The sequence below is a fragment of the Amia ocellicauda genome, chromosome 8 (genome assembly GCF_036373705.1).
Source record: "Amia ocellicauda isolate fAmiCal2 chromosome 8, fAmiCal2.hap1, whole genome shotgun sequence".
Lineage (NCBI taxonomy): Eukaryota > Metazoa > Chordata > Actinopteri > Amiiformes > Amiidae > Amia > Amia ocellicauda.
The window spans coordinates 16,565,236-16,578,763 of record NC_089857.1 but is presented as its reverse complement, the minus strand read 5'-3'; the positions used below and the strand labels follow the sequence as shown (position 1 = coordinate 16,578,763).

General features: G+C 35.6%; 1 protein-coding gene across 4 annotated transcripts in view; it reads right to left on the bottom strand.

The window, feature by feature from the left end:
- Positions 1 to 13,528, bottom strand: part of ccser1 (coiled-coil serine-rich protein 1) — a 247,361-nt gene that overhangs the window by 121,329 nt on the left and 112,504 nt on the right. For all 4 annotated transcript variants that reach the window (XM_066712216.1, XM_066712217.1, XM_066712218.1 and 1 more), the window contains exon 9: positions 7,870 to 7,947. In XM_066712216.1, the coding sequence (XP_066568313.1) occupies positions 7,870 to 7,947 (78 nt within the window). The remainder of the gene's footprint in view (positions 1 to 7,869; positions 7,948 to 13,528) is intronic.

The following is a 13,528-nucleotide window of genomic DNA, read 5'->3' as shown; positions in this document are numbered from 1 at the left end:
CCTGTTAGCAAGTGCATTACTGTTATAATTTGCTGTCCTACATCTCACACTGTATATCCAGAAACATTCATTTCCACAGACACTCTTTGAAAAATCGCAGCTGTGAGCGTGTGGAACAAAGTAGCCAGCCATATTGTCGAAGAGATTCCCTGACATCCCTAAATAAAGCGTGGCAAGCCTTTTTATAGATTGAATTTGAAGAATTAAAAGAACAAACATACAGGGATATATAATACACTAGCTCCCATCATAATATAAAGTAATACGATTTACTTCTCAGGTAAATTTTTCTTCCTGACAAATTAGACTGTATGAGTGTATTTAGTTTTTAGTAAGAGAATGCATTCTTAATTTTTTCTTTCTTTTATCACTGACACACACTCCAGGTCTACAAAAATATAAGATATTACTGTATAATATATCAAATATAAAAAGTATTAAAAAAAAATACAGGATCTCCACTTAAAGAAAAAAAAAACAAGAATAAATAGACACACACACACACACAATCTTCAAAGCTGAGGGTTTTAAGGCATTCCACACACACAATAGTGTATTATGGTGCATCCACTTTAACAGATCTCGTTTTTAACTCCCACAGTCTGGTACAGTGAATCTGAAGTGCATTTGATAGACTGTCACGGCCATTACGGCTTCCACTGAGAGAAGGATAATTTTACAGCTACAGATTGTAATATATTTAGAAATATGTATCTTTCAATGATGATACCCCCCAAGGTAGCATAAACAAATTAGTTTTGGTGAAACTATGAAATCCTTATCAAATATTGTGTAGTTTTGTAGAGGTGTGCCCTTTTTTAATAAAATTGTACTGGAGACTGAAGGGAGCATCAAACCTTATTAATTTATTTATTTTTCTTTCAGAAACCCACTGAAAAAGTATGCCCTGAAGGAATACAAAATTCCTCCTTGGTTCCACGCACAAAGTAAGGATTAAATAAAATAAATGGTAAATCTATGTCTTGAGTCTTTGAGGCAGGTATTTGCACAAACAGATCAGTATGACATCTTCTTATAGCGGAAGATGGATGTGGATATGGTTTTAATAGTAGTTTTCTATTCTTATTTTAATCAGCTGTCATTTAATCCCCTTTGTGTTTCATTACATGGAAATAGTCTGACAGGTTGGAAGGCAGCTATCATTCAGACGTTTCAGCAACTTAGCAGGTGAGTTCAATCACCAGAATGTAAAATGAGGGCTGAAATAATGATGTTCACAGCAAAAATATACCGTGTTTCAATAGAGTAAGAAACTTGTCATGTTAAACTGGATTTGTCTCTTCCTTGTGTTGCACAGAACGAAGCATTTATGGTTTCCTCTAAGGAAGCACTGACCAAACTGTACATATTAGAAGACAATATGCTTCTCCATTACAGAGTTACAGAAGTGCATGTTCAGGTTTGCTTTTCAGTTTTGGTGTTTCTCCAGCTGCCATTCAAAGATTTACTAGTACACTAAATGCTAAAATTACAAAGCACTTATCATATGCCAATTTAGCCCATAACAGTTACTACTCAACCAGAATTAATATCTTAAATAAGACAGTGACATTTGCATTAGAGGGTGTGAAAGCCTACTACTTTACTCCTGGAACACTTGGTTTTACCAAAAGGGACGTTGCTTATGAATAAAGAAAAAGAGAATAAATCCCCCCCTCCCGCCCCCCAGAAACAAAAACGAATTCAGGCGGGGGGAAAAAATTATTTACACTTGCTGAATGCACTGCAGAAAACAGGACACGATTGTCAAACAACATTGTGACAATCCTATTAATGTTTAGAGTAAGGGGAATACAGAGCTTCCCAAAGCTTAAATAACTAACAAACACAGTATTTATGAATATGTCTTAATCTGCGCCACTAGCAGCAATAGCCTGGCAATGAGAGGCTGTGCATTTAGAGTACAGGTGGCACATCTTTATAGCTGCCTGAAACAATGATGTCACCAGTGTATCTCTTACTATCTTGTTACCTTTCAAAAACCTCCCCTGGAACTACTTTCACAAACTAACTGGCAACTTGATATCTCACATTGTATATATATATATAAAGGATCTGGTCCATAACTTTTATGGTACATCACTGATCCCTATATGTTTAGGAAAATATTATTTTCACTCTCCCATTCTTGCTTTATAGAACAGGAAAACCATCATTAAAAAAAATAAAACTGAACATGGAGATGCTAAAATGACCAAAAGCACATTAGAAAGAAAATGACAGAACAAAATACTGTCAGAAGCTCACGGCTCATTAGACAGCCTTGATTATGTTTAGAGTTTGTAGTTATGCACCCATCAAGAGGTGTGTGATGCTCTCATCCCTGAATATCAACAGTGACCACTGCAGAAGCATTTAGATAATACTGCCTTTAATCTTGATTAAAACAAACAAGAAGCAAGATAAAAGGCTCTGGTCTCATTGGTGACATTCAGAGGCATGATTTCAAAGAAGCAGCGATTTGTATTTGGTAGTAGGTGTTGTTTAAAATGCGCACTGGGAAGAGAGCGCAGGTTCAAATGAACCGTGGAGTTAGGAAGAAAACAGAGATGTTGTCAATATTCGCACACCAGCCATGTTCAAAGACCAATTGAACAAAGGAAAAAAAAGAAATGTGAACCTCTTTTAAAGTCTAGATGATTTTGTTATTGATGATACCTACGGGGCTTAGGCAAACATTTTTTTGTATTTTATTTTTTTGTCAACACTGATGCGCCTTTAATCTTCTGCTTTGTTGTCAAGTAATACTGTTGTAGACAGAAATTTGTACAGAACAAAAAAGAGACTTCATAGTTAGGTAGATGACTTTCACTGGTACTTGAAAACCTATTTTCACTGTACATGTGTTGTGTTAGAATCTGAATTTATCTTATTTCAAAGGAAATAATTATTTTTTAGGACCAACAGGGCTCCCTATGTTATTAATTCACCTGTTTGGCTGGTACAAGAACTAGATGGCTCATAGCAACTCAAAGTCGATTATACAAAATTTGAGATAATTAAACAAGAGTTGTGCACCGACATTTTTGTCAATATTTACTTTCCTTTGCATTTCAAGAAGCGCATATCTCTCTCTTTCACAGATTAGCATAAAACAGGCAATATTGTCATTGTAAGCCCAATGCTTTTTCACAACATTAACATTAACCACAATATATTTGTTTTTAACCTGTTAACCTGTTTTTTAAATGGGACTCAGGAGAGAGAAATAAATATTTTGCATTGATCACCAATTTGTTGTCATTAAAGGAAAATTATTCCCAGAAGTTAGTGGGGCATTAATCTAACTGACACAAAGAAGACAATAGATCAGTAAGTGATTGAGATTCATCCTACTTCCTAGAGAGACTACTGTATCCTCTGTTAGAATATTTGTGGGATTGAATATAAAAAAAAAAAATACTGAATCTGCTCAATCGCTTTATGATTTGTAAAGAAAAATACAAACTCAAGCCTCTAAACTTTAGTAATTGTCTCATTGGAGTAATTCAATTATCTATATTAAAAAAGTCAGAGGACACTCTACAAACTGTCCTTGTCCATTTAAACATATTGCAGATGCTCTCCTGAAACAAGAAGCTAGCAGCTGTTTTAACAGGAAACAGCATTAGCCGCTGCTGCGATTGTAGATGTGCAAATCTTTCCCCAATAGGGAGCAGCTCTGTATATTGAATCAGATAAGGGAATATCTCTCACAGAAGAAAATAATGCAGTGACTATATGCAGTCTGTAATGATTTAGATAATAACATGTCTGCATTTCATGCAGGAGATTTATAAGAAGGATATGATATTCAAGCATTACTGTTAACAAATAAGGCTGGTGATAAATCATTAAATATAGTTACAACAAATAAATGTAGCAGTAAGTGTTACACACATCATATTCTTTAAAATAAGATTAGAAGTGAAAAGTGCCTGCCAAGTTCTTAAACCAAAAGAAATGCACCCACATCTATGTGACACAGGAAAAGTATGAGACATATGATAGCTATTCACATAGTTGTTTGCGCACAAGTGGCTAGTATTGTACTGGAATAAGGTTACAGCTCTGAGAGAAGCCACATCTCCGAGGGTCACCTCTGCAATGCTTAAACAACAACGGATACTGGATTATCTTGACAACAAAAAATACAGCTGAATCAATTAAAACATATTAATACAGACACTGCTACTGCTAGTTATTACTGATTGTTCTCCTAATTTCTAAAAAAAGGATAACAGTAAAGCAGGACATTTTTTTTTAAATACTATCAAGCTGTAAATTGATTTAACAGATTGACAGGATTTGAGCTTGAAGTACTTCTAATTGTTGTAGTAAATCCCCATACTTGATGTGTTTGTATGTTACAAATGTGACCAAGTACATTGAATGCTTTCATATTAATGAAATGTGTATGCCAGATTTTGGTAGAACAAAGAGACTAAACAGACACTTAATTGCTTTTCCTCTAAACAGTTCCTAATAACACCATGATCTGCTAAATATTATCCTTTAAACTATACCGCCCCAATTTGATATTGTGTACAATGCTGGAAATCCAAATCATCAGATCTGATTGATGTTGTAGTAATGGATGAGTAACCATAAACTATTAGCACTGAATCAGTCAGAATGGATTAATAGATGGCGGTTAGAAGTCACACTGTACATCGGCTCCGATGGTTCCCAGTAGCAGGGCCTGCCACGATGCAAAGAAGAATGAATTGTCCCTATTCACAGCAAGGCAAATGATCTGAATAGTCAAACACTTTGTTATTTACACTTCACTGACAAGACAAAGGCAGAAATGCTCACTTCTTGGGAGAGCGTCACACATGGGGGGCAAAGCAGAAGCTGCATTTCTCCTTTTTCATGTGTAAACCCCATTATTAATGCTGTCCCAGGGTAATCTGTAGCAGAGTCAGCATCAGACACACAGAAGTTGTATTCTAATTTAACTTTCACAGCTGTATTAGAAATGGATAACGTGTGTGTATTCTCTATGAAAAGATGAGTACAGAATGGACTGGATTTCACATGGTCTTCATAACATTTGCAGTGCATCATTCCAACTTTATTTTTCCCATCCCTTTGGTCAGATTTAATTAGTGTCTCAATTTAACAGTTCAATGCTGGAATTGGGTCTTGCCAGCATGATTGTGGCGACATTTTCTGATTTTCAACACACCGTGTGCTGGCTCTGCACAGAGCTGTAAAATGAAATCAGGAACATCTGTATTTTCAATCCATTGATAATAATCTCAGCAATAATAAGCAACTGACAGGGCTTTTCCAGTCTGCACAGAGGTCATTATTGCTGTGTTTGTTTACAGCTTTTAATATACATAACATTACAGTTTCTAACTCCTTCTAATTATTTATGTTTGTTTTTTCCTGGTGGTGTGCATTGGCTGGTTATTAATGCTCTCTGTGGTAACCAATCAGTAGCAAGAATTTATATTCCACCCACGTAATAGGTTTAAGATGTGATAGACTGCGAGTACCTGGACAATGGTTGAATCCAGTAATATCTACAGCATCAAGATGCTAAGCTCTAGCCAATGAATCCACAATCACACTACCTGCAGAATATCACAAATGACAGCACGCTCTTGAGCGCAAGGATGTTGAAGATACTTAAAAATAAGATGTGAAATCCAACCACATGGTAGTGTTTCGAGGGGAAGAAAAACAACAACATAGAAATGTCTAACTACATAAAGAAATTCTGAATCCAACATATTTGTCTCAAAATGGATGATCTGAATTGTTTTAACCGGTTAGATATGTGTATTGACCCAAAAATGCAAATCCATATTCAATGTTCATTCCAAAATGTTATTTTTTAGAGCTAGGACATCTGTGCCTCACAATTACATTTGTTTAATTGTACATAGACTTCACATACACAGGTAATGTAATTTACTAATGCCAATATATAAAAATACTGCATATGGGTAACATCTATTTTGGTCTCTTTCAACTTTAACAAAAATCTTTAAACAAAATAAAAATAAAACACATTTTATATTTTAATGATAAAATTAAGATATATAATAGGTTTCTGGCAAATCTGTTTTTACATATATTTAAAAAATTGAACCAAGAAAACATGTAATTTAATTGTCTCATTGTAGTAATTCAGTTATCTATATTAAAAAAGTCAGAGGACACTCTACAAACTGTCCTTTTTGTACATTTAATCATATTGCAGATGCTCTCCTGAAACAATAAGCTAGCAGGCGTTTTAACAGGAAACAGCATTAGCCGCTGCTGCGATTGTAAATGTGCAAATCTTTCCCCAATAGGGAGCAGCTCTGTATATTGAATCAGATAAGGGAATATCTCTCACAGAAGAAAATAATGCAGTGACTATATGCAGTCTGTAATGATTTAGATAATAACATGTCTGAGTTGGCTAACATCTATTTTTTAACATTAACGTTAACAAAAAACATTTAAACATAAAACACACATTTTACAGATGTTAAAATAAGTAATTTATTTGTATGTTGCATAGTTTTGATGGACTCCCCTGACCCCTGTGCAAATACATTTGTTATAGCACACACAAGTGAGACAATATTGTCAGGAAAAGCACTGCGGATGAAAGGGATTTGGTTTTATTCTTTCTTTTGTGTTTTGGAGATTATCAGAGAGAAAATAAAGATCTGAATTATGCAAATGATAAAGAATGTAATTTCCAAAACATATTTCAAGAGACAGCTGATGTCCTTACTCTTTATTTCCGTGTCCCCGTAAAAATAAGACAGCGGACAAAATGGACAAGACTGTAAGACATTTAGTAATAAATAAGTAGTAGGTGTATAACCACAACTGAAAAAGAGCAAGACGGAATGAAAACCAACACGAGGAAGTCCTTTGTGAGTTTAAGCACAAGAAAGGACTCAGCCACACTGAGACGATTAAGTGTCAGGATCTAATGGTTAATTAGCTGCAGATCTGAAGAACTAAACAAACTCCTGCCCTGACTTTGAATAATTAATTTGCCACTACACTGACTACAGTCATTAACTCAATATTTTGCAGAAAGAAAGCCCATTATTGTCTAGATTCTCCTTGACATTTCTTGCATAACAGAACAATGTAAAATCCCAGAGCTTTCTTAACTTTGAATTTACCAGAAAATTACAATAACCAGAAATAATTACTGAAGCTAATCAAAGCAGCATTGAAAGGCCTGAGAGATATCTAGACTGCATTTTGGCATATTAAATACATACACATAAATAGTCATTTTATTTTTGTGATTAAAGAGGTCCACTAGCCAAACAGCAAAGCTAGATTTTAACTCTTAATGAGATAATACCAAGGTTAGCTTTTTTCGTCTAATGATATAGTAATCGCCTGTAGTTATACTTACAGCTCCTCAAATATATTGTGTGTGAAACAAAGCTGCTTTTTATTGTTTCAGATTTGTCATCAAAATAAAGTGTGAGTTTAATTTCGTATCTATGCACAATAAGTCAAACATACTGCTTAGATGAAACAGTAAACATTTCCTCAACAGCTAAGAAAGATGATAGATAGAGAGGGAGAGGGAGAGAGAGAGAGAGAGAGAGAGAGAGAGAGAGAGAGAGAGAGAGAGAAATCCCATAAAATCCCATAAAACAGTACATTTGAGGATTTTTTTCAGCAAACAAAATGATAATATTGTGCTTTAAATGTATTTTCTAATTATCGTATTCCAATTGTAGAAGGTATCCAAGAATCGTTTTAGATTAAAAGATGAATTGCACTGCATACCAATCGTATTAGGGAAAAGACAGAGATAGCAGCAAATGTAAATAGGTTGGTGGAGCTCTGAATAACAATCAGGACTTTTATAGAGACATTTGTACTCACATCATGGCCGATAATTTCCGTCTGCGTAGATTTGTCAATTCTTAGGGAGAGATGTTTTTGCAAATTCTGGGCTTTTTCCTGTGAGAACAGACATTCATTACTGGAATTAATAACTTTACAAAGATAAGCAACACAGAGGTTAAAAGTTTTAAGACTTCAATGTCAATGCTTGTGTTGGTGAATACATGCAAACACAAAATATATACAGTATGTTGATGGTGACATCTTTGAAAAATTACTACAGAGCAGACACAGAAAGCATAGATATTCTGTGTTCTAGGTATGGAAACATTTAAATAACAGAAATAACTTAGCATTCAATTATGCAGTTAGAAATACAGACCACATCTAATGCAAAATAAAGACATTAGATTAGCAACACTGGAAAAAAACAGTAAAAGCTTTAAACAGATTTTATCATTAATCATTTTAATTAATTTACAATTTTCAATTTAGTATAAACTCTAGTGCCTATTCATTTATTTTACAGCAGCACCATCACCTTGCAAAAGTGAAGCTGACACTGTTGTAGAACAAATTGAATGGAGGATTTATTAATGTAGGATATTTACTACAGGGATTTAGTTTTTCAAATGGGAATGAAACCTTTACATTTACAACCTAAAAAAATGTGTCTATGTCCTTTCTATACCTTATGCAATACAGAAAGATGCTACTGAATTAATTTGGAAAGCATTTTAAACATGACTTTTGTGGAAGTTTTGTTTTTTGTTTTTAATACCATCACATTCAGTGAGAATTCATTATATATATGCCCAGCTCTGGTGCCACTCGACAAATTGTCACTTGGGGAATCCTAGTCTGCACAGGGGAAATTTATTTTTCAGTGGCTTGCAGTTTCAATTTATTTTATTAAATATCTGAAGTCATGGTAGGGATGCAAGCAGAGTTAGAGTTAGAAGAGAATAGACGATTGTCTTGGTGAACCATCTATTTCTCTTTTTTGGAAAATAAAAATTCCAAAACCCCACCTAGTACAAGTACACTAATTATTTATCTTAATTTGATAAAGATTCTCTTTTTCTGTTTTACTGTTCTCTTTTTCTATGTATTTTTATGCAGCACGTAACTGTCAATATCATGCATAATTCATTGGTTGTATATAATAAAAAATAAAAAAGAGACACATAAAGGAGGTAATACTCAGAGACCCAAAATTCCCCTTTGTATTCTTAATGAGCTGTTCCAATGCTAGAATATATTCATAAATTCAGCATTACAAATGTTTCTCAAATGGCATTCAAACCATAGGCTGAATTTATCAATAAATACATATATTTCACCTGTACAGCCATGTTCGTTTGCTTGAGAATGATTTTCATACTATTCAGATTGTCTAATCCTCCCAATCATGTGCATATCTACTGTATTTAAATGGTATCCACAGTTTTCATTTGAAACAGTTTTATGTCACATAAACATTTATTTGTTAAACAAAAAACAAGGCTTTTTGATTTATTCTAGTAAGTCCCCTGGTGACATCTTGAGGTGTTATCTTAATTTATTTTTGCGGATCATAAGATATTCCACAACCTGGCCTGGCAGAGACTACAAACCATAGATTTAGATTAACAGAGGAGAATGTGAACCACTGACAATGATCAGCAGTCTAAGGAATCTTTTTTTTTTCTGTATCCAACTTCTTTCCGCAACACGTTATACAACACGTTATACGTTTTTTTTGTTTTCTGAACAATTTAAATATCCCAAAACAATCTCTTCCTGTTCTCTGTACATTCCAATCACACACATAAATGTTTTAAAGAAACATAATACAGGTACCTATAGCTCAAATACATTCTGTATCTGTATCGTATGGCCAGATCAATTCTCCTACTCTCCGTTATCTTATTTGTCCCTCAGGTTTCTTTTTCTGAGCCGTCTCATCTTTAACATCCCTCTGGAGTACTTAATCCAGCAGCTGCGCACACCTTCTAATTTTGAGGTCTGTGAGACACAGATCTGTTCTGGAATTCAATCTGGTGCCTGCTTTCCATTTTTAGCGGCCTGCTTGTCTTAATACTGACAATACTGTTGAAAAGCAGCCCAACAAACTCATCTATTAGGCCCTAAACATCCATTGCACAGGTTACTTTGCAATCTCCCAGCCATAATTCTTTTCCAGTTGCATGATCTATCCCTGTCCTTTTTTATTTCCCATTTCTTCACTTGCTGAGGATGTTTAGTTTTTTTAACAGCCTTTGAAATAGTATTGGTGTCTGCCCCTTCCTTGTACATGAATGTACTTTTTCTTTTCCAAATACTCACTAGTCCAATACTCTCCGTGCTGATCTTGTCTCCAATTTTATAGGTCACTACAAAGTGCAAAACACAGCGGGCAGGACTTTAGCTGGCACAAAATGCACTGTGCTGTTAGTTTAATCTCTGCTAGGTTCTGCATCGACTTTAAAAATGTATTTCCCACCTGAGGTTCCTCATGCTCTGTGCTTTTGCTTTCCTCCTGACCAGCGGTCTCGCACTCACTGGAATGGCAGCTAAGAGAAGCAGGTCTTGAAACAGTGGTCATGTATGAGACTATATCAAACTATATCACTATATCAGTGTCTTCTGTGTTTTGTTTTATCCATGCTTCCTAATTAGGTAATTGATTTGTGTCTTGGGCTGGCTTACACAAAATATGTGCTCTGAGGATTCACTGACTGAGGATGTAAAGAGAATTATAAAACCTGCAGTACTGTAGCTCTCCAGGAACTCGGATGGCCACCACTGTACTGGACTGAACGCATGTCATGCACTACGAGTTCAAAATCACTCCATTTCTATAGCCTGGAGAATGTTAATTCAGATTCAGGTATTCAAGATCCTGAACAGAGCTGGCAGAGCTGACAAAATCACTGGTGTCTTCCAAGAAGTGGCTTGAGCCTCAGTCCTGTACAATACTAGTAACCGAATAATCCAAATGACACCATTCTTGTTGTCCTTTAAATACAGATGAACAACTCTTAATATCACATCTTGTTTATTCTCACTTTTCTTTTTTTCAAAAGTCACTTGCCATGCATCATATGCTCTTTAAGAAAATCCCTCCTTATCGTTTCACAAAACCGCTGACAGTCAGCCTTTCTGGAGCGACCACGGGACACAGTTAATTTCCAAAGCCACCAGCAATGTCAATCAGACCAGCTGACACAGCGACATGTCAAAATGACACGGTGTTAAAATAGAGTCATTTATATAGGCACAGTAAAATACAGAAACCATATTTTTCTAATCTCAACCTTCATACTGGTCATAATCCAGCCAATTTCATAAGACTTTGTCTTGTATCACATACTGTTTACATGTAAAGTAAATGACACAAAATATGCAAGACTTTACTGCAAATAACTTTCTGTTAGTAAATGCTATCTCTGTTGTTTATTTTGCTCTTGTGACATTGTTCATACATTAAAGCTTGTACAGTGATGCTCAAAAGAGAGTACATTTGATATTCCTTGGGAATGTAATCCGGTTAATATTCCTTAAATTAAAACAGCACTAAATGTATCCTATTCAATTCTATTCTTGTTGTTGTCATTTGTTGTCCCCTGAGAGCGGTTGCATTGTTATAAAATTAAAAAAAAAAAAACACTCAAGAAGGCTGTCAAATAAACAGGAACCTAAGGCATGTGTCATTTATATTTAGACAAGAATGAAAACATGTTTGTCTGTTTCCAAAATATTTTTACACTGAACAATAAATTAGTTTGAAATCTGGCGAAGTTGTCCAACACTCCAAACCTGATGCTTTCCCATCATTTTACAAAGTGCTTCCTTTGATTTACCATGATTTCAGATGGTTCAGCATGTTTTACCACAATTTACATCAATACTCCACTTAACTTTGCTTTTACCATTTTATACCCAAGTTCATATTCTTAAGGAAGTACTTGGCAGAGCTGGATGATCAAATTAGTGAGCGTGCTGTGGCATGGCTAATCACAGAGAATGGTAGCGTGAGCAATGTCATCGTATCTCTGTGTGTCAAATTAACTGTATTTAGGTGAATGCATCCCCTTGCTGGAAAATGTGTGGTGATTGTAAGCGACAGTGACTTCCAGTGTCAATGGAAAAAGGTGAAAACACAAAGTTGCCATATTTAATTATTTCTCTTCGGGTTTAGGAGCTGTTGCAAACCCCTGCAGTCTCCCGCTGTTAGGCAAGGGTAAAATGTCAATACCACAGCATGGGTGACATCTTTTACACCTCTGTCAGGCACATAAGCTATACATAGTAAACCTCCGATCTCTATGAGGGGTGGACATAACTCCATTCCTCAAGGAACAGAGAGTAACTGATACTTTCTGTTGCCTGGGATTTAAAAACAAGATCCAAAGCTTCAAAACAGTAAAATACCTGATTGGATGATAACAGGAAAAAGTAGAAAGAAGAATAAATACATAAATAAATAATAGACTTACTGTATTTCACTAAATAATGCAATATTAACATGCTTAACATGCCACACATGTCCCCAGCTGTCCTCTGGATCACTGGATGCAGATGCACTACTCAAAAAAAGTAGCAGATATCCAGTTTTATCGCAAAATCCCACAATCCAATGCCATTTCCTTTTGTACATTGCACCTAGTATTTTAAACATTTAAACACCTATATATGGTAATTGTCTATTCCATATCCTGGAAATAAGAGGAAAACAGTTTCCAATTTTGAATGTTCTCTAACTGTGTTTTTAATGTCTGTACATGTAATTGTGATTTATTTATTCTGTTTTATAATAAATCAACAAAATGACTTTTTTAATCATTACCGGAGCACTATTTTAACTCATATTTGACAATCATAAAGATATCTGAAGGTAGTGTGCATTTATTGTCTGTCTTGTTGGTTTGGATCTGCATCAGCCTATATGTCAAGAACACCCTCCGTTAAAAAGAGGATGGGAATCATGATCCCCAGCCCATGGGTTAATCCTGAGCATCAGGCAGAATACAGGGACATTCAAAAGCCGAAAAACCAAAGGTCTTGTTTACGAATAAAAAGGATACAAGTTATAGTTCTGAGAATGTTTCTGAAACTCTGGCAGGAAATCATTGCTAATAAACTACCATAATGCCTCAGCTAATGAAATCCATATGGGATGGAACAAATGTTTAAGAGTGCCTCCAACCTTATGTGCGCAATACTCTCAAACAGACTGCATCCACACACCTACAACCGCTTTCAAACGTGTTCTTCAAAACATTTTAGATGTTATAGATTTTTAGGTACTACTGAAAATCCATGTGCATCCCAAGAGGTGTCCCATATGCACCCACACTTTGAAAGCCCATTTCCTAATGCCCTTTTCACTTCTCAAATTCATGACAGCAATGCTTACTTACAGGGGATCCATAAAACAACAGTACAAATTACAGGTAATGCTCAATTCAGCATCTTACACTGGCACTGTGACTAGAGCTCAGCGCCTGCTTCCCCCTGCGTTGCCCAGCCTTCACTGGCTGCCTGTAGCCCACAGCATCGACTCTGAGAGCCTTCTGCTGGCTTTTAAAGTGCAGCACGCTCTGGCACCTGTCTACCTGGCTGAGCCGACAGTGCTGTCCACCCCAGGCCATGCTCTGTATTGTGCTGATACTGATCTCCTTCATCTCTCTCCTCTCTGCACAGTGACTTCTTG